The 21,137-nt window shown below is 40.0% G+C and overlaps 1 protein-coding gene across 4 annotated transcripts in view; it reads right to left on the bottom strand.

Annotated features, from left to right (window-relative positions):
• The window catches only part of LOC122550724 (centromere protein J-like), a 95,914-nt gene that overhangs the window by 65,104 nt on the left and 9,673 nt on the right, over nucleotides 1-21,137 (bottom strand). For 2 of the 4 annotated variants that reach the window (XM_043691874.1, XM_043691875.1), the window contains exons 2-5: nucleotides 20,390-20,486; nucleotides 11,473-11,974; nucleotides 9,602-9,725; nucleotides 1,601-1,693 (exon numbers count right to left, since the gene is read on the bottom strand). In XM_043691874.1, coding sequence (XP_043547809.1) covers nucleotides 1,601-1,693; nucleotides 9,602-9,725; nucleotides 11,473-11,974; nucleotides 20,390-20,436 — 766 coding nt within the window. In that variant the 5' untranslated portion in view covers nucleotides 20,437-20,486. The remainder of the gene's footprint in view (nucleotides 1-1,600; nucleotides 1,694-9,601; nucleotides 9,726-11,472; nucleotides 11,975-20,389; nucleotides 20,487-21,137) is intronic. The other 2 variants (XM_043691876.1, XM_043691877.1) reach the window with 2 other exon arrangements.

Genomic DNA, 21,137 nt, shown 5'->3' on the forward strand with positions numbered 1-21,137 from the left:
GATCAGGTGACCATTTTGTGGAACACCTCTACTCCAGCTGTAGGAATGACCCCAACCTTATCATTGCTTGCTATTTTAATAAGCCATGTTGCTTCCAGACTAATATTTCCATGACCATCTAAAGTGCTCCAAAAAAGCTCAACACTAGCTAGAGGGACAGAACCCATATTTTCTGTTCAGACACTTTTCAGCTTCTAGGATTCAATACTGAGGGGTACAACTTCAGAATTTGACCACAATACTCAATTTTTCTACCATCTACACCCTTCCCAGAAATGTAGTATTTGTAATGTTTTGGCTTTGCTATTAGCAGAGCAGAACCATTTTCTCCTTTTCACATGAATGTGTACACTTGTTTTACATATATCTTTACTAACATTACCACTACTTTGTCCTTTGGTCCCAGCATCCTCAGTGTGTTCCACTACTACCTCCACCCCATCTATCAACTGCAGAGGGAAAAAAAAAATCACCATTTTCTGGTTCCTTTCAGTTCTGAAGAGAGATGGCACGCTGGCTCAGTGATTAGCATTGCTGCCTCACAGCACCAGGGTCCCAGGTTCGATTCCTGCCTTGGGCGACTATCTGTGTGGAGTTTGCACATTCTCCCAGTGTCTGCATGGGTTTCCTCAGGGTGCTCCGGTTTCCTCCCATAATCCAAAGATGTGCAGGTTAGGTGAATTGGCCATGCTAAATTGCCCATTGTGTTAGCTGTATTAGAGGGAACTGGGTCTGGGTGGGTTACTCTTCGGAGGGTCGGTGTGGACTTGTTGGGCCGAAGGGCCTGTTTCCACACTGTAAGGAATCTAATCTAATCATACCAGATTTGAAACATTAACTCTTTCTCACTTCACAGAAGCTGCCCAATCTGCTGAGTGTCTCCAGCATTTTGTTTTTATTCCCAATGCATTACCTGGGTTTCTGGGTTACTAGGAGAAAGTGAGGACTGCAGATGCTGGAGATCAGAGCTGAAAATGTGTTGCTGGAAAAGCGCAGCAGGTCAGGCAGCATCCAAGGAGCAGAAGAATCGACGTTTCGGGCATGAGCCCTTCTTCAGGAAGCCCTTCTTCGTTTCTGGGTTACTAGCACAGTAAGATTATCTAATTTTGGTGTTGCATGAATTGTTTTATCGATTTACAGATTAAGTTTTGAATTCTGTTGGTCATGTCTGAAATTATAAATGTAAGGAAGCTGGCTTAATGTCACTGAGAGGCATTTTCCTAGGGAGCTGTCATTGTTTCCCTGCTGTTGGGCAAGAAACCAGCAAAATTCTGCACTTTTTCTAAATAATGCAATACAGTTGTGTAACTCTGATTCTGATCATCAACTATGTTACAGCCCTGAGTACTGAACAAAAGTAGTCAGTTTACTTAAATAAGTTTGTAATCTGCAGTCTTCTGAATCAGAGGTGTGAACAAACAGCTGAACAAAACTGACACTTGGAAATGTTGTTCTTTGGCAACATCTATTTTCAGTCTATTAATATTCAACGCAACAATAGTTTCAATACTATTTCACCTTTGAAAATATATAATTTCTCACATCTGTATAAATATTCCAAAGTGAAATTTTATTGCAAGTTATTGCTATATTTGCTTACCCTCATCATTCTCTTGCTTAGTATGCTCTGGACTTTGCTCGACAGCTTTAACAGGATGTTGTTCTTCCATATTTTGCAATTTACTTGACGTTTCTGGAAAAGAGAATGGAGGATGGAAGATTTAAAAATTCAAAGACAGAAGCATTTTTCTCAACAGTAATAACTTGATAAAAGTTACACTTGTAACTACCTTTTCTAAAATAATAACAAATGACACCCAGCTGCACAGAATAAGACAGACATTAAAGAAGCTGCATTATACATGTTATTTCACGGTTTATTTCAGTTGTACATTTTCTATTATTGCAAACAGCTGAACAAAACTGACACTTGGAAATGTCGTTCTTTGGCAACATCTATTTTCATCTGGGACATTCAGTGACATTAAGCCAGTCTTCCTTACATTTATTAATTCCAGACATGACCAGCAGAATTCAAAACTTAACCTGTGGATTGATAAAACAAGTCACACTACACCATAACTGGATAATCTCAAACATTTTTGTGTTTAACAAATTTGATAAAGGTCTCTATAAGGCTTCAGTTCCATTTCAATTCGTCCAAAGGCTGAGCCTTCCGCAATGAGAGCTCAATCACATACTGCTGACAAATGCGGAGTTCAGCATCAGAACCAATTGCAGCACAAAAATCATTTCACCATGTTTACACCAACTTGCAGAAGCTGAAGTACTTGGTATCTATTGTCCTGACCTAGTGGACCTTTCCACAGGATAGATACAATGTTTGACACAGAGAGACTTTCAAAATCTACTTTCAGTGTATATTCTATTAAGATCTCCATTGTGGGGTCTTATTCTAATATTCCAAGTTTCAGCCATGCTTACAATAAAGTCAAGAGATCTGGAATCAATTTAAGGGGAGGTGATGGCCTAGAGATATTACCACTAAACAGTTAATCCAGAATCTGAGGTAACATCTGGGGACCCAGGTTCAAGTCCTGCCATGGCAGATAGTGGAATTTAATTCTAATATATTTTTTAAAAATTGGAATTAGGAATTTAATGGTGACTGTGAAGCAACCGATTTTGGAAAGTCCGATCTGATTCGTTAATGCCCATGAGGGAAGAAAACTGCTGCCCTTATCTGGTCTGGTGTACATGTCATTCCAGACCCACAGCAATGTGGTTGACTCTTAACTGCCCTCTAGCAGTTAGGGGCAGACAATAAATGCTAGCTTAGCCAGTGATGCCTGCATCCTGTGAACCAATGAAAAGGTGGAGTAGGAATGACAGCAATTGGCCATTATACTCAGGATCATGGCATCTTGTTCAAAACTTAGCCAATGCCTTGAGCACAGTCAATTTCCTGTTTTAAAAACTTAAACAAGTTTGGCAGTTAACTTTATCGTGGCAGCGAATCTACCGATCAGCATATTCATCTCATACAGTATAAATGTTTTTCTCCCTTTACTTTGATATTTCTTGTGAGTTGTCCTGATGAATGCAAGATAAAAAGTTTTAACAAAATTGGCATTTTCAGCAAAATTACAATTCAGTATTATTTAATAAATTACTGATGTTTATGGCACAGGTATAAGATGATGGCTTTTAAAGACAAGAACATGCAAACAGGTTACTGAAGGTGTCTAGTTCTTCTCATTCTACTTGTTGTTCCCAAGGTTGTGCATTTATAATTGAATCCTAGATTACTTTTACTAAGTGGAGTTGCAACAATATTAAGGTAATGCATTGTAATCTCCAACTCAGAACTAAGCCCTGGTGTTAGAAATTTCCCCATATCTAACGATTCATGGGGCAAAGCATGTCCTTATCCCTGTTCCCTGTAGTTTTTCCTGCATCAGGTCACCAGCCAAACATGACTAGCCAGGCGAGGTCTCACTCTTACCAACCACCATGGCTGTGTCAGAATGATTTACTGGTTGGTAACTAATACTTGACCATGTTATGAACACATCTTCCACAGACATCAAGTTGTGGAGTGGAGTCGAATGTGGACCTTCTGGTTGAGGGTCAGGGACACTACCAACTGTGCAACAAGATAGTCTCCGAAGTCTTATCAGAATTAAAAAGAATAACTTTAATCTGTAAATAGTGACTGCTAGAAGAGTAAAATAGGTTGATCGATTTAACCAAAGTCAGAAAATAAAAGAGGAATTCCAGACGAAAATCACTGAATGGGCTAATTATTTGGCAATACTACACAAATAACATACTACATTGATGTCAATTTTGTATAAGCATAATAAAATACCAAGTAGCAATTTTACAATCGGAAAGCACTTGCATTGATCTGTTTTATACACAAAGTTGAAAAGAAATTATGCAACATAATTAATAAATCTATGCATAATAAAAATCTCATGTTTGGAAACAACCTCTGTATACAGCCCCTAATATCCTATTATCATTTCTTTGCACCTACTTTTTCCTTTGTAAATTGCTATAGTTAATTATGTTTGAATCTCGCCTGTATGAACTTGTTATCTTGCATATATGCCATCTGGCCACAGGTTAAACATAATTCTAATCTATGAACAGCTTCACATTTTTCCTTCTCAGAGTTTCAGGTTTTCATTTGTTTTTACAGATCAATTTTTCCTCAGAATTGCTGAAAAAGAGATATGTTTAAGAGGCTTCTTCTCTAACTTTCATCAGGACAGATGCAAGAACACAAACTTTCAAAGGAAGTAACAATTTCTGCTGCATGATAAAAATATGCTTTTCGATTTGAAAGTTGACACTGATATGTTGAGTTGCTGTCATTAAATATTTGCCAGAGAACTACTGTTCCCCATGCTTTTTCTAAAAGTTCGCTCATGGGATGTGGTGTGTCGCTGGTTGAGCCAACATTTATTGCCCATTCCTAGTTGCCCTTGAGAAAGTTGAACTGAGGTGCCTTTTCAGACTGCTACAGTCCTTGTCGTATAGGTAAACCCACAATATCACGAGGAAAGGAATTCCAAGACTTTGAAAAAGTGAGACTAAAGGAACAGCAATATATTTCCAAGTCAGAAAGGTGAGCAGTTTGAAGAAGAACTTGCAGTTGGTGTTCTCATGTGTCTGCTGTCCTTGTCCTTCTAGATGGATGTGGCTGGATTGCAGAGCTTGGATCGACTTAGTTGTGGAATTGCTTCACTCTGCTATCACTTGCTGCTTACATTGTTTGACACACAAGGAACCCTATTGTGTAACTTCACCAGGCTGACACCTCAATAGAAATGCATGGATGTACCTTTGTCCTGTGAGGACAGGTCCATGCTTATGGATATGTTGCTTTAACAAGAATAAGCGAACCACATTGCAAGCCTGACTGATAATCTTATGTTGCTTAGTACATAATTCTTAGCTCACTGACTCCTTTACATTTCCTGTCCAATTTCAGAATCACATCTAATGATAGACATTATAACTTGAGGTTTGCAAGCATGGGCTAGGGGAATAAGATCAGTAACTTGCCTATTGTGAATAGCTGATGAGAAGTGTCATTTAACATGATCTCTAGCTGTTAGAATGTGCAGCTTGGGTATCTAGCTTCACAGAAACAGGAAATTTCAGATACATTCCCCATTCGTATAGAGGAAGAATGTCTTTTTTGGCTTGATGGCAGCAATCCTATTTGCATCATGCACATAGTTAATGATTGAAATGGTTTGCTTCACTTTCAGAAACACCTATTTCTTTTAGATTTTTTTGCATTATAATAATTACAACTTTATTTTAATTTAATTACTTTAAACTTCTGCACAGTCTTCCACCTTATAGCCTAATCTGGCCACCAAGATTCTAAATTCTGCAGCTTTTTTTTTAAAAGAAATAAGGCAGGGTAGGTGACTGAGGTGTCACTGGGGGAACACTTTGGAGCCAACGACCATAATTCTATTAGATTTAAAATAGCGATAGAAAGGATAGACCAGTTCTAAAAGTTGAAGTTCTAAATTGGAGAAAATATTAGGCAAGAATTGACGGTATTAGACAAGAATTTTCAAAGCTGATTGGGGGCAGATGTTCGCAGGTAAAGGGACAACTGGAAAATGCGAAGCCTTCAGAAATGGGATAACAAGAATCCAGAGAAAGTATATTCCTGTTAGGGTGTAAGAAATGATTGGTAGGTATAGAGAATGCTGGATGACTCAAGAAATTGAGGGTTTGGTTAAGAAAAAGAAGGAAGCATATGTCAGGTATAGACAGGATAGATCGAGTGAATCCTTAGAAGAGGAGTATAAAGGAAGTAGGAGTATACTTAAGTGGGAAATCAGGAGTGCAAAAATGGGGCATGAGACAGCTTCGGCAAACAGAATTAAAGAGAATCCAAAGTGTTTTTACAAATAAATTAAGAACAAAAGGGTGACTGGGGAGAGAATATGGCCCCTCAAAGATCAGCAAGGCGGCCTTTGTGTGGAGCCGCAGAAAATGGGGGAAGATACTAAACGAATATTTTGCATCAGCATTTACTGTGAAAAAGGATATGAAAGGTATAGAATATAGGGAACTAGACAGTGACACCTTGAAAAATGCCCATATTTTACAGAGGAGGAAGGGCTGGATGTCTTGAAACGCATAAAGGTGGATAAATCCCCAGAACCTGATCAGGTGTACCCGAGAACTCTGTGGGAAGCTACAGAAGCGATTACTGGGCCTCTCGCTGAGATATTTGTATCATCGATAGTCACAGCTGAGATGCCAGAAGACTGGAGGTTGATTAACATGGTGTCACTGTTTAAGAAGGATAGTAAGGACGAGCCAGGGAACTATAGACCAGTGAACCTGACATCGGTGGTGGGCAAGTTGTTGGAGGGAATCCTGAGGGACAGGATGTACATGTACTTGGAAAGGCAAGGACCGATTAGGGATAGTCAACATGGCTTTGTGCAAGGGAAATCGTGTCTCACAAACTTGATTGAGTTTTTTGAGGAAGTAACAAAGATGATTGAGGGCAGAGCGGTAGATGTGATCTATATGGACTTCAGTAAGGTGTTTGACAAGGTTCCCCATGGGAGACTGATTAGCAAGGTTAAATCTCACGGAATATAGGGAGAACTAGCCATTTGGATACAGAACTGGCTCAAAGGTAGAAGACAAAGGGTGGTGGTGGAGGGTTGTTTTTCAGACTGGAGGCCTGTGACCAGTGGAATGCCACAAGGATCGGTGCTGGGTCCTCTACTTTTTGTCATTTACATAAATGATTTGGATGTGAGCATAAGGGGTACAGTTAATAAGTTTGCAGGTGAAGTGGACAGCGAAGGTGGTTACCTCAGATTACAGCAGGATCTTGATCAGATGGGCCAATGGGCTGAGAAGTGGCAGACGGAGTATTATTTAGATAAATATGAGGTGCTGCATTTTGGGAAAGCAAATCTTAGCAGGACTTATACACTTAATGGTAAGGTCCTAGGGAGTATTGCTGAACAAAGAGACCTTGGAGTGCAGGTTCATAGCTCCTTGAAAGTGGAGTCGTAGGTAGATAGGATAGTGAAGAAGGCGTTTGGTATGCTTTCCTTTATTGGTCAGAGTATTGAGTACAGGAGTTGGGAGGTCATGTTGCGGCTGTACAGGACATTGGTTAGGCCACTGTTGGAATATTGCGTGCAATTCTGGTCTCCTTCCTATCGGAAAGATATTGTGAAATTTGAAAGGGCTCAGAAAAGATTTACAAGGACGTTGCCAGGGTTGAAGGATTTGAGATACAGGGAGAGGCTGAACAGGCTGGGGCTGTTTTCCCTGGAGTGTCAGAGGCTGAGGGGTGACCTTATAGAGGTTTACAAAATGATGAGGGGCATGGATAGGTTGAATAGACAAAGTCTTTTCTCTGGGGTCGAGAAGTCCAGAACTAGATGGCATAGGTTTAGGGTGAGAGGGGAAAGATATAAGAGAGAGCTAAGGGGCAACCTTTTCACACAGAGGGTGGTACGTGTATGGAATGAGCTACCAGAGGAAGTGGTGGAGGCTGGTACAATTGCAACATTTAAGAGGCATTTGGATGGGTATACGAATAGGAAGGGTTTGGAGGGATTTGGGCCGGGTGTTGGCAGATGGGACTAGATTGGGTTAGGATATCTGGTCGGCGTGGATGGGTTGGACCAAAGGGTCTGTTTCAATACTGTACCTCTCTATGACTCTATAAATGACCTTCTTTCCTTTTCCTTCCATTAATACTGCATATTAACACCATGAAATACCTTTCACTGCAGATTTTTACATGAAACAGTTCTAGTGACTATTTTCTCACCCTAATGCCTAGGGCTGGATGACACAGTCTTATGGCAGTACGAGGTCTGGTATAGGATATTCCTCAAGATCAAACCAGGTAAAATGGATTACATTGCATTCAATCATATCACAAAGCCCAGGTTATACTCAATCAAATGGTTCAGGGTTAAATCAGGGCCTCAGTATAAACATTTCACCCATATTATGGTTATGTCTGTAAATGCTATACTGGAGCATCAACTTAGACTTTTCTAAGTTCAAAATTACTAAATAGCAAGATTTATAGATGAGCAAGTCATCAAAAACTTTCTATAGCAATATCAGTATGCTTTCCTTTATTGGTCAGAGTATTGAGTACAGGAGTTGGGAGGTCATGTTGCGGCTGTACAGGACATTGGTTAGGCCACTGTTGGAATATTGCGTGCAATTCTGGTCTCCTTCCTATCGGAAAGATGTTGTGAAATTTGAAAGGGTTCAGAAAAGATTTACAACGATGTTGCCAGGGTTGGAGGATCTGAGCTACAGGGAGAGGCTGAACAGGCTGGGGTTGTTTTCTCTGGAGCATCGGAGGCTGAGGGATGACCTTATAGAGGTTTACAAAATTATGAGAGGCATGGATAGGATAAATAGACAAAGTCTTTTCCCTGGGGTCGGGGAGTCCAGAACTAGAGGGCATAGGTTTAGGGTGAGAGGCGAAAGATATAAAAGAGACCTAAAGGGCAACTTTTTCACACAGAGGGTGGTACGTGTGTGGAATGAGCTGCCAGAGGATGTGGTGGAGGCTGGTACAATTGCAACATTTAAGAGGCATTTGGATGGGTATATGAATAGGAAGGGTTTGGAGGGATATGGGCCGGGTGCTGGCAGGTGGGACTAGATTGGGTTGGGATATCTGGTCGGCATGGACGGGTTGGGCCGAATCGGTCTGTTTCCATGCTGTACACCTCTATGACTCTATGACTGTATGAAGAAGACAAGTACTGCTGATTCAGCAAAATATTGGTACAAATAACAAATGTTTGTTCAAATGCATGAAATTTTAAAACAATAAATGACAAATTTTAAAAATAATAAATAAGACTAACACCAAACAAAATTAAATTCATTGACTCCCACATCAAACAAGCGAGTATCAATCTTCAGAAGAAAAAAAGGCTGTCTGACGTCTGGGGAAAAAAAAGACTGACCAGACTCCAGAAAACATTTTTATTGTATCCTGCACTACTGGTTAGAATGGTTTGATATGGGTACAATGTGAAATACTATTTGACAGTGCTTGTAATCTAGCAACACCAGAATTAACAGGCCTGATGCAAAAATCTAATATACTTATGACGATCCAGCAGATGAATGCCAGAAACCATGCTCATTATTCTGTGCAATGTAATTATTTATTGTAAGGTGTTGAACAGTAAGGTTAACAGTATGACAATTTTTAAAAAATTTGTTGCATTAGTGCAACAATACTGACATGGACACGAAGAGCTAAATGACTACCCACGTTGTAATCATTTGCTTTGAATTACTTTTCACTTACTAACTGTGTGCATAAATTTAGAGAGTGTCGTTTTCAGTCTCTACTTTAGCACACAATGGCTTGTGAATTTTATTGTCCATTATTTCAAATAATGTTTGGAAGTTAGTTTTCTCTGTGCAGTCATATATACTTATTAATTGCAAATTCCAGGATGTAACAAAAAGATTGAGAACCAATGAAATCAAAATGATAATTTATGTTCAAACACACATTTTCAGTAATAGAATGGCATGCTACCGAACAAAAACAAACTTTTTAATATGCAAACTTCTTTACCCGCAATTCCTTGTTGTACACCAATAAGACCAAGTAGTGTCTGTTGCTCATGCACCAGTCGCTGAAGCTGCTCCTGATGTTGCTTCTTTAGTTGCTCTTGTCTTTCCTGTTGCCATTCTCTTAACTACAGAAGGGATTATATGATTAATGGAGATCATAAGGACTACAGATGCTGGAAGCCAGAGTCGATAAAGTGTGGAGCTGGAAAGGCACAGCAGGTCAGGTAGTGTGGGGAGCAGCAAAGTCAACGTTTTGGGTCAGGACTGGTCCTGATCAAGCGCTCGGACCTAAAATGTCGACATTCCCGCTCCTCTGATGCTGCCTGACCTGCTGTGCCTTTCCAGCTCCATATTAATGCCCAATCATCCTAGTTAAATATATTAAAAGCTACAAAGTTGTTTTTAAGATAAAGACTTCAAACATTGATTGTTGACAATTTTAAGCAAGGAAGGCTTGAGGTAGATGGTCTATCACAAATGTATGAAATCACCAAGTTAAACCACAAGGGATTAGTGCAAGTTAAAAGGAACAAAAAAAAAACCATTCTTAAAAAGACAATAAAACTACCTATTGAAGACAAATATTTTTTGTGGTTGACTATTGATGATATTTGTTAACTAACAATAAAAAGATATTTGTGTCATGGATAATCTTCATTCCTCTCCTTGTACACAGAAGCTGACTAAAAAGAGGAAATTGAGAGTTTTTTTTGCTTTAAGAATTAGAACATAATTGTAAGTGACCTCCTTCTGTGGTGTATAATACCATGATTCCATTGAATATCTTGTGTTTGTTTTCCTTTTTTTGCTGTGACAAGTTGTTTCAATAACCAGAGTTCATATTTTCACCGTGGAAGTGTACACTTTGATGATCACTAAATAGGATTGCAAATCCAAAAGAACCTTACAGCAATACTTTTGAAGTGTAATTACTGTATAATATGGGAAACGTGATAGCCAACTTTCAGATATCCATGACAAAAAAAAAAATCACTTAGTCTGTTCTGGTGATACTGATTGAGGAATACATAGTGACTTGGACACTTGCGAGAATTCCCATGTCATTTTCCAATAGATACATAAAACCTTTTACTCCCACCCAGATAGGGACAGAGGGCATAACGTCAGAGTAAGGGGTCAACCAATTAAGACAAAGATGAGCAGTAATTATTTTCTTTTAGAAGGCAGTGTATCTGTGTAATTCTTTACTGTAGAGGCCTGTCAAGGCTGTGTCGTTAAGTATATTCAGGGCAAAGACAGATAGATTTTTAATCAATAAGGAAATCAAAAATTATGCGTAAAAGGCAGGAAAGTGGAGTTGAGGATTATCAGATCGGCCATGATCTCAATGCTGGAGCAGACTTGAAAGGCTGTATAACCTTCTGTTCTATATCTTATGCCATCTTTAAAAAAAACGCTGCACTGTCAAAGATCTTGAATAAGACAATGTCTCAAGATAGCATTGGAATGTCTGTTGAGATTGGGTGCTCAAATCTCTGGAATGAGTCTTGACACCATAACTTTATGATCTGAGTACTGCCATAAATGTATGCAGGCACCTCAATGGAGACTAGTTTTTTTTTGAAAGTACATGAGGAATAGGGAGCTGGAAAAAATGGGAGGAAACAAAGACATTATCATAATCAAGAAATTATCATAATCAAGAAAGAACACAACGAAAAGCAAATAATACCATAGTTTGAAACTTCTTGTTAAATTACAATTAAAATGACAATAATTACTTTTTTAAAAACATCATAGATGCAGAAAGTTTTTACTGCCTGTTAAACTTTGGATTTTCGCTATTATCATCTAACATATCAGCTGTGTAAAATGTGCAAGAGAAATGAAACAAATCTTTATTGTACAGACCTGTTCAAGTTTTTGCATGACAGCATTATTGCAGATGATCTTCTCTTCAGCATGCTTCATTGCTTCATTATTACAGTACAATGAGCCACTTTGGGATGAAGAAGTGCACTGCATTACATTTGAATGAAGACCTGAAATCAACGAACTATTGACATCAAAAGCAGTTTGCATCTTTCCATTTGGCATGTCTACATTCAAAAGAGGTTCATCATGAAGAGAATCTATGCTGATGCAACTGCTGCTGTTTGAGAACTGAAGTGGAACAAACTGTGTACTGAATGAGTCGTTTACACTTCTACATTCCGGAGTTGAGTCAGTACTATTGAAACAAAACGGAGCATTCAATATTACCCCTGCACGAGCAACATCCGTTGTCCATTCAGTCAAGAAATGCTGTCCTTGGTTGTTAATCACTGCAGACATATTCAAATTTTCCATCAAACCGTTTTGATCATACGAAAAGCTTAAATTATTGATCTGGTATCCCAAGCATTTCACAATTCTGCAAAAAATAATTATTTATCCACAAAAATTAGAAAAGTTACTTCTCTTAAATTTCAGAATTAGATTAAAATATAGATGAAATACCTCTAAGAGCTTTGTATTTCTCTAGCAAGTAGCTCAGTCATAAAAATTATATACTCGTTTAGGTTGGTTTTATGAAGAATAGCATCATTATCGGTGTGTTTTCTTTCCTTATCTCTGCTCCATACTTAGCTAGCTAACCTGGGATGAAGGCTAGCCCGTGAAGGATCAGGGAGACTGATTGTGATGAACAGATGTTAGGACATTATGATTCCAACAGTGTCTTTAAAGTAAAATCAGTGGATGGACAGAATTATATGAAATTCTACTACGTCGACCTGACTACAAGCCCAAGTGGTTTTGTTACGATGGGCCCCAGCAGATCCAGGATAAGAATGATTAAATAGAAGAGTGTGGTTCAGGAAGTCCTCTCTTTCTCCGAAGACTGATTGAGAACAGGATGCAAAATGTGTATATCTGAAGGCAGGAGCAACTGAGTTAACTGTGATTAGACTTTGAATCTCCAGGGTTTTGGAAGACACAGTTGGTGCTGCTTTCAGTTTATTATAGTAAAAGTTTGAAAAAAAATTTATATTTCCTAACAAACTTTCAAGTCAGTCACTGGGAATTCAAATAGATTTATGAATGCTTTTTTTGCGATAAGAATTGCAACAAATTGTAAAAATCCAAATAGAGTCATACGGCATGGAAACAGATCCTTCATTCCAACTCATCCATGCTGACCAGACAGCCTAATCGGACCTGGTCTCGTTTGCCAGCATCTGGCACATATCTCTCTAAACCTTTCCAATTCACATCCCCATCCAGATGCCTTTTAAATATTCTAATTGTATCTATCTCTGCCACTTCCTCTGGAGCTCTGCAGTCCACATGCTCTGGGTTGACCGAAGTGCACTTAGGGAGGGAATCCCAGGGTTTTGACCCGGTGAAAGCGAAGGAATGCCAATCCAAGTCAGGATGGTAAGTGGCTTGGAGGGGAACTTGTAGGTGATTGTGTTCCCAAGTACCTTGTTCTTCTAATGGTCTGGAAGTGGTTGTGAGCTTAGAAGGTGCTGTCTAAGAAACTTTGGTGAATTTCTGCAGTGCAACTTGTAATGGCACACACTGCTGCTACTGAGTGTCAGTGGTAGAGGGAGTGATTGCTTGTGGAAATGCCAGTCAAGCTGGGGCAGGGATATTCCATCACTCTCCTGACTTGCATCTTATAGATATTGGGCAGGCTTTGGGGAGTCCGGAGGTGAGTTACTCGCTACAGTATTCCTACCCTCTGACCTTGTCTTGTAGCCACTGTGTTTATGTGGCGAGGCCAGTCAAGTTCTTGGTTAATGGTAGCCATAAGGGTGTTGATAGTAAGGGAAATCACTGATGGTAACACCATGGAATGTCAAGGGGCAGTGATTAGTTTGTCTCTTATTGGTGACGGTCATTGTGTGGCATTTGTGTGATGCCAATGTTACTTGCCAATTGTCTGCCCAAGCTTGGTTTTTGTCCAGATCTTGTTGCATTTGAAAATTTTGCTGCTTTAGTATCTGAGAAATTGCGAATGGTGCTCAACACTGTGCAATCATCAGTGAACATCTCCAATTCTAACTTTATGTGAAGGGACGGTTGTTGTTGAAGCAGCTGAAGATGGTTGGGTTGAGGACATTACCCTGAAGAACTCAAGCAGACTTGACTTCCAATAACCAAAACCATCTTCCTATGTGCCAGATCTGAATCTAACCAGTGGAGAGTTTGGCCCTAGTATCCATTGATTCCAGTTTTGTGAAGTCTCCTGGATGCCTCAATCAGTTGAATGCAGCCTTGATGTCAAGGGCTGTCACTCTCGCCTCACCTCTGGAATTCAGCTCTTTTGTTCAGGTTGAACCAAGGCTGTAATGAGGTCAGGAGCTGAATGGCCCTTGCAGAACCCAAACTGAGCTTCACTGAGCAGTGCTGCTTGACAGCACTGTTGATGACGCCCTCAAATCAACTTTACTGATGATTGAGAGCAGACGAATGGGTCAGTAACTGGCAGGGTTGGATTTGTCCTTCTTTTTGAGTTCAGAGCATACCTGGACAATTTAGCTCATTGTCAGGTAGATGCCAGTATTATAAATATACTGGAAGAGCTTAGCTAGTGTTTCTGGAACAGGGGTCTTGTGTCCAATTGCCAGAATGTTGTCAGGGACATTAGCTTTTGCAGTGTATCCTGTGCCTTCATGTGCTTCTTGATATCACATTGAGTGAATCGAATTGGCTGAATACTGGTATATGTAATGCTCGGGACAAATGGAGGAGGCTGAGATGGATCATCCACTTCGCAGTTCTAACTGAACATAGGTGGGAATGCTTCCATCTAATCTTTTGCACTAATTTGTTAAGTTCGTCCATCATGGAGGACAGAAATATTTTGTAACCTTCTCCTCCAGTGAGTGGTTTCATTGTCCACCACCATTCAAGGGAAAACAGGACTGCAGAGTTTAGGTTTGATCCATTAGTTGTAGGATCACTTAGCTCTGTCTGTCATTTGCTGCTTATGCTGTTTGGTGTGCAAGTAGTCCTGTTTGGTAGCTTCTCCAAGTTGACACCTCATTTTCAGATATGTATGCTGCTGCTTCTGGCATGCCCTCCTGCACTCACCGTTGATCCCCTGGCTTAATGATAACAGTTGAGTGGGGTATTTACAGGCCATGAGGTTGCAGACTATGCTGGAGTGCAATTCTGCTACAGTTGATGGGCCACAGCACCTCACGAATGCTCAGACTCGAACAGCCAGACTTGTTTTGGGAATGTGCATTGGGTATAAGCAGGTAAGAAAAGAGTTAAGTTTTGTGTGTTGTGAAGCAAGAGGTTCAGCTGAGCATGACTCAGATCAGATAAGAACTTACAGTTAACAATGGGATTCTGGAGGCAAGGGTACCAGGTTAACAAGGTAGAAAAGCATTCATTATGTAGAGACATTTAACAATATTGGAAGCATTCAGTATGCAAGGTCAATTTAACAAGGTGAAAAGTATTCATTTATGTAAAGCCAGATTAGGTTAAGAACATTCAATGTGTAATAGCAGATGGCTTAACCTTTACTATTGACACTCACTGATTGTAACGGTCACCCAATTAATACGTATGTTATCTGGTGCTTCTCCCTATAAAATGACTATATAATTCATTAAGAAACTGCTCTTCCAGAGAAGACCGAGAACTCGTTTTCGTGCACATGGGCAATCGTTCTCTCTCCCCCCAGGGCCCGGAATAAAGATGAAGGAGGTAAAACTATATTGTGTCTGTGAGTGTTTTGCTTCAACTGAGGGGGAAAACAGGACGACAGTCACCATCTACCACAGTCTTTCCCATTCAGTATGATGATAGTGCCACACAACATGGAGGATATTCTCCATGAGAAGATGGAACTCCACAAGGACTGTACGGTGGTCACTCAACAATACTGTCATGGACAGATGCATCTGCAGCTGACAGACTGGTAAGGATGAGGTCAAGTATGTTTTTTCCGCTCGTCCTTTTCCTCACCATCTACCACAGACCTAATCTGGTAGCTATGTCTTTTAGGACCCAACCAGCTCAATCAGTAGCGCTGCTGCTGAGCCACTTGGTGGTGGATATTGAAATCCTTCATCCAGAGTACAATTTGTGCCCCTCCCACCCTCCATGCTCTCTGGAAATGTTATGCAACATGAGAGAGTATGGTTCATCAGACAAGGGAGGACAGTACACAGTAATCAGCAAGAGGTTTTCTTCCTCATGTTTAACCTGCAGCCATGATACTTCATGGGGCCTGAAGTCAATGTTGAGGACTCACAAAGTAACTCCTTACTGACTGTATACTTCTGTGCTGCCACCTCCACTGGGTCTGACCTGCTGGTGGTTTGGTGATGGTGTTATCTGGGACATTGTGTATAAAGGTATGATTCCATGGGTGTGACTATGCCAGGCCATTGCTTGACTAATCTATGAGACAGCTCTCCCAATTTTGACTATAGTCCCCAGATGTTAGTCAAGAGGACTAACAGGGTCAAGAAGACGGTTTTTCCAGTTTTTTTCTGGTACATAGGTCGATGCCAGGTGGTCCTATAACAACTGCGTTTTAATTTTACCTACTCAACCTATTATGTGGGACGTTATCAAAAGTCTTTTGAAAATTCAAATGCAATTCATCCTCTTATTCTCCCTTATCTATTTTACTAGTTACTCCAATTGAATTGTTCAGCATTATGGGCCTTTCATGAACCATACTGGCTTTGTTCAATTACATTAACACTTTCCAAATGTCTTGGAAGAGACTGGATTTCCCACACTACTGATGCTAGGCTAACTGGTCTGCAATTTATTTTTTCTCTTCCTTCCTTTATAAATGATGAGGTTATATTTGTGACCCTCCAAACTAGAAATTGCTCCAGAGTCTGCAGAATTTCATGTGACATCTCATTTCCAGCCACGAGTCACTAGTTTCTTCAAATCCACTCTCTCTCAGACCCTTGGTCCCCTAACATTTCTGGGTGGTTACTTGTGCCCTCTTTTGAGAAGAGAGAGCAAAGTATGTATTCAATTCTTCTGCCATTTTTATTTGTTGCCCATTATAATTTCCTAGACTTCTGATTGTAAGTTTCCCTGGCTTCTGACAGCAAGGCAAAAGAAACACAAAAACTTGCAGGTGCATTTCGGAGAGATTCAGAGAACCCAGAAATTTTGAACTAGATAGGGAAAAGTTTAGAATGGAGTCTGGCATTCATTTTTGACATGATTCAAATAATTCTTGGCTTTGATTTGATGAGGAATATTCGCCAAGTACTAAACTTCATTGAAGAAAACGTTGAAATGTATCCTGCATGAGAAAATTGTCAGAATGTGGATGGTATTACTGCAAAGCATGTTCTTGGAGAAAGAATCAGCAAGTGTATGCAAAATAATTAAATAATGGCTTTTCAAGACAAAATAAAAAATGTTTATACTGAATGGAAAAATGGAAAATAGAAACAATATAAAGGAAATAAAATGATGAAAAGATTTGGTGACTGAAGGATTTCTAAAACTGATCATGAATATAACTTAATGACCTTCTTAAAAGTTGCTAAGGAGGCAGAGTTAAACTTGTGAATTCAGGACAGTATGTTGCCTCCCTTATGCCAGCATCAAGGACATCTCAAAACAGTTGCAGTATATTGTCAAAAGAGTGAGAAGCCACAAGTTGCTATACACACTGGAAAGAACGACATAATTAGGGAAAGGGTTACAGGTTTGCAGAGTGAATATAGGAAATTCGGTAGAAGATTAAAAAGCAGAAGTTCAAAGGTAGTAATCTGTTTACTCCTGGTGCCATGTGTAAGTGAAAGTAGGAAGAAGCTAGGGCAGATAAAATAGTGGCTGAAGATAGTTCAGAAAACACTTATTCAAAAGGTTTCACCTGAACTGAAAGGGGACCAATATCCTGACAGGGAGATTTGCTAGTACTATTCAGGAGCCTTTAAACTAGTAAGAGTGAGTGTACACGCATGCGCATGGGGTGGGCAGTGGAAGAGATCCTAGGTAGAAGTAAGAATAGAAGGATAGTTCTGAATTAACAACAAACAAGTTAATTAGATAAGGCAGGCAAGAGAAAGTCAGAACTCTGATTAATTAAACTTCATTTACTTCAATGCAAGGTGTCTTACAGGTAAGACTGATAAACTCAACGCATAGATGGAACATAGGGCTTGGACATCATAGCTATTACAGCAACAGGACTGGCAGCTCAATGTTGTGGGGTTCAGTTGCTTTTGGAAAGATAGGAAGGGAGGCAAAAAAGGAGGGAGTGTGGCCTTTTTGATTAAGCAAAATATTACTGCTGTACTTAGAGAGGATATTTCTGAGGGATTGTCCAGTTAATAAGAAGGGGATGATTACTTTGATAGGATTGTATTATAGGTCCCCCAATTTACAGAGGGAATTGAACAACAAATATGTAGGACAGATCTCAGATATAATTAAGAATAATAATGCTGTCGTAATAGAAGATTTTAACTTTCCAAACATAGACTGGGAGTGCCAGAGTGTTAAAGTCTTGGATGGTGAGGAATTTGTTAAACGTGTTCAAGAAAACTTTCTTAGAAAGAAATGGAGGCAAGATGAACTCAGAAATAAATATTGATGTCTTGAAAATATTCCACATTACAGAACAGGAAATCTTAGAGACATTAAAAAACAAAGATGAATAAATCTCCTGGACTTGAACAAGTGTATCTGAAAGTTAGGATTTACATGCATTTGGATAGGTAAGGACTGATTAAGGACAAGTCAGCATAGCTGTGCGAAGGAAATCGTGTCTCTCAAACTTGATTGAGTTTTTTGATTCCTGGTGAAGAGTTTATGCCCGAAACATCGATTTTGCTGCTCCTCGGATGCTGCCTGACCTGTTGTGCTTTTTCAGTACCACACTCTTGACTCTGATCTCCAGCATTTGCAGTCTTCACTTTCTCCTGAGCTTTTCGAGGACACAACCAAAAAGACTGACTGCAGAATGGAGGACATTGACAAGATTCCACATGGTAGGCTAATTAGTAAAGTTAGATCACATGCAATCAGGAAGAGCTTGCCAACCAGATACCAATTGGCTTCATGGTACGAGACAGAGGGTGATAGTGGAGGGCTGTTTTTTAGGACTGAAGGCCTGTGGCCAGCAGTGTTCCCCAAAGAACAGTGCTTAGTCCAATGTTGTTTGTCACTTTTTTACATAATTTGGAAGAGAATTTAGGAGGCATGGCTAGTAAGTTGGGGGATGATACCAGAATTGGTGGTATAGTGGACAGTGAAGGAGGTTATCTAAGAGTATAAAGGGATTTTGATCAACCAAGCCAATGGACTGAAGAATGGCAGATGGAGTTTAATCTGGAAAAAAATGAGGTATTGCATTTTGGTAAAACAGACAAGGGCAAAACTTATACAGTTAATATTCGGACCCTGGGGAGTGTGGACGACGAGAGAGACCTAGGGTTTCAGGTACATAGTTCTTTGAAAGTTGCACCACAGGTAGACAAAGTAGTTAAGGAATTTGCCTCCTTTGCTCAGACTATTGATTATAGGAGTTGGGATGTCACGTTGAGACAGCCATATGAGCAACCTGCTCCAAAGCCAACAAAGTGAATCATTTGAAACTGGATGTGGAAGCACTTATTTCTTTCTCTGTTCCAGCTAAAAGGTAGGGTTCTCTGCCTGCTGCTAGAATTGCGGTGAGACAATTTTAAGGCATTTGACTTTGCTAAGGGTGTGTATATGCAATATATTGGAACAGTTAATTAGTATTAGTTAATATATAATATTATTTTGTTCAGCATTTTGATAGTGTTACAGAGTTAAGTCAATTCATTTTTGTTTATTTTTACACTACAATTAAAATCAAAGTGCTGATGAATGGGAGGAACATTCAAGCCACACAGGTGCCACGCAAAGAGTGTCTCCCATAGGTGAGAATCTAACCAGCTCCCCTTGAAATTGAATGGCATTACTATTGCTGAATCCCCACTATCAACATCGTGAGGTTGTCATCGAGCAGAAACTGAACTGGACCAGTCATATAAATACTGTGGCTATAACAGTACAGTGGTTAGGCATTCTGCAGCAAGTAACTCACCTCTGGACTCCCAAAGCTGCCCAGTATCTGTAAGTTACAAGTTGGGAATGTGGTTGAATACTCTCTACTCACCTGGATAAGTGGAGTACCTTAAAAGGGCCAAGACAGTAAGTGCATGGGAATACCTCTACCTACAAGTCACCTATGCAAGCCATACTCTTACCCCAACTTAGAACTATATTATTGTTCCTTCACTACCTTGTCAGAAAATCCATTTTATGTCAATACTTCTTGCGGTGTAGACCTGTTTTCCTCAAATCACCCACCTTAAAAAGTATTCATTAGTTACAACTGAATGCAGTTTCTTTCTCGTCACCCTCATCACAATCCTACAAGATTTTGAACACCTTCATAAAATTTCCCAAGGAGAACAAACAAGTTCTTCAACCTCTCCATATAATTGAGGTTTTACGTCTACATACCATTCTAATAAATTTTCTCTGCATCCATTCCATTGTTTTGATGTCCTTCCGAAAGAATTCACCTTAATACATCAGTAGGGCCCTGGTCTTTTACTAACACTATGCCTAACTTCCCTGCTCCTGTACTCTCTAGTTGCATTTATAAAGTCAATCATTTCTGATATCTTATCAATAGATTCCTCAACTTGTTCTGTCCCCAGATCTCTCTTCCGGCACTATCTAGCCTGTAAGAACATACAAGGCTATTGGCCTACTGCTGGAAAATAGAACACTAACCCCCTCCCCTCCAAATCGTTCAGCATTCGTATTCTTTCAAACCAAATTTGTAAGATCCAGCAATGCTTACCTCGGCAGTTGAGGATGACCTGAAACATGGAGGTAGAGTTCGGTCATTCCTGGGCTCTTGTGCTTGGTTTCTTACCATTTTGCTGTGGATGGCATACCTGACACAATAATGCAATTTTACATACAGTTTGGGCAGCACACGTGCAAAGACACTGGCCACCAAAATAGTTTGCAGCAGCCTCCACAACGATGCAGAGGACAAACTTAGAGTCATAGGGAGGTACAGCATGGAAACAGACCCTTCGGTCCAACTAGTCCATGCCGACCAGATATCCCAACCCAATCTAATCCCACCTGCCAGCACCTGGCCCATATCCCTCCAAACCTTTCCTATTTATATACCCATCCAAATGCCTCTTAAATGTTGCAATTGTACCAGCCTCCACCACATCCTCTGGCAGCTCATTCCATACACGTACCACCCTCTGTGTGGAAAATGTTGCCCCTTAGGTCTCTTTTATATCTCTCCCCTCTCACCTTAAATCTGTGCCCTCTAGTTCTGGACTCCCCGACCCCAGGGAAAATACTTTGCCTATTTAACCTATCCATGCCCTCATCATTTTGTAAACCTCTATAAGGTCTCCCCTCAGCCTCTGACGCTCCAGGGAAAACAACCCCAGCCTGTTCAGTCTCTCCCTATAGCTCAAATTCTCCAACCCTGGCAACATGCTTGTAAATCTTTTCTGAACCCTTTCAAGTTTCGCAACGTCTTTCCGATAGGAAGGAGACCAGAATTGCACGCAATATTC

The sequence above is a fragment of the Chiloscyllium plagiosum genome, chromosome 6 (genome assembly GCF_004010195.1).
Source record: "Chiloscyllium plagiosum isolate BGI_BamShark_2017 chromosome 6, ASM401019v2, whole genome shotgun sequence".
In the NCBI taxonomy this organism is placed as follows: Eukaryota; Metazoa; Chordata; class Chondrichthyes; order Orectolobiformes; family Hemiscylliidae; genus Chiloscyllium; species Chiloscyllium plagiosum.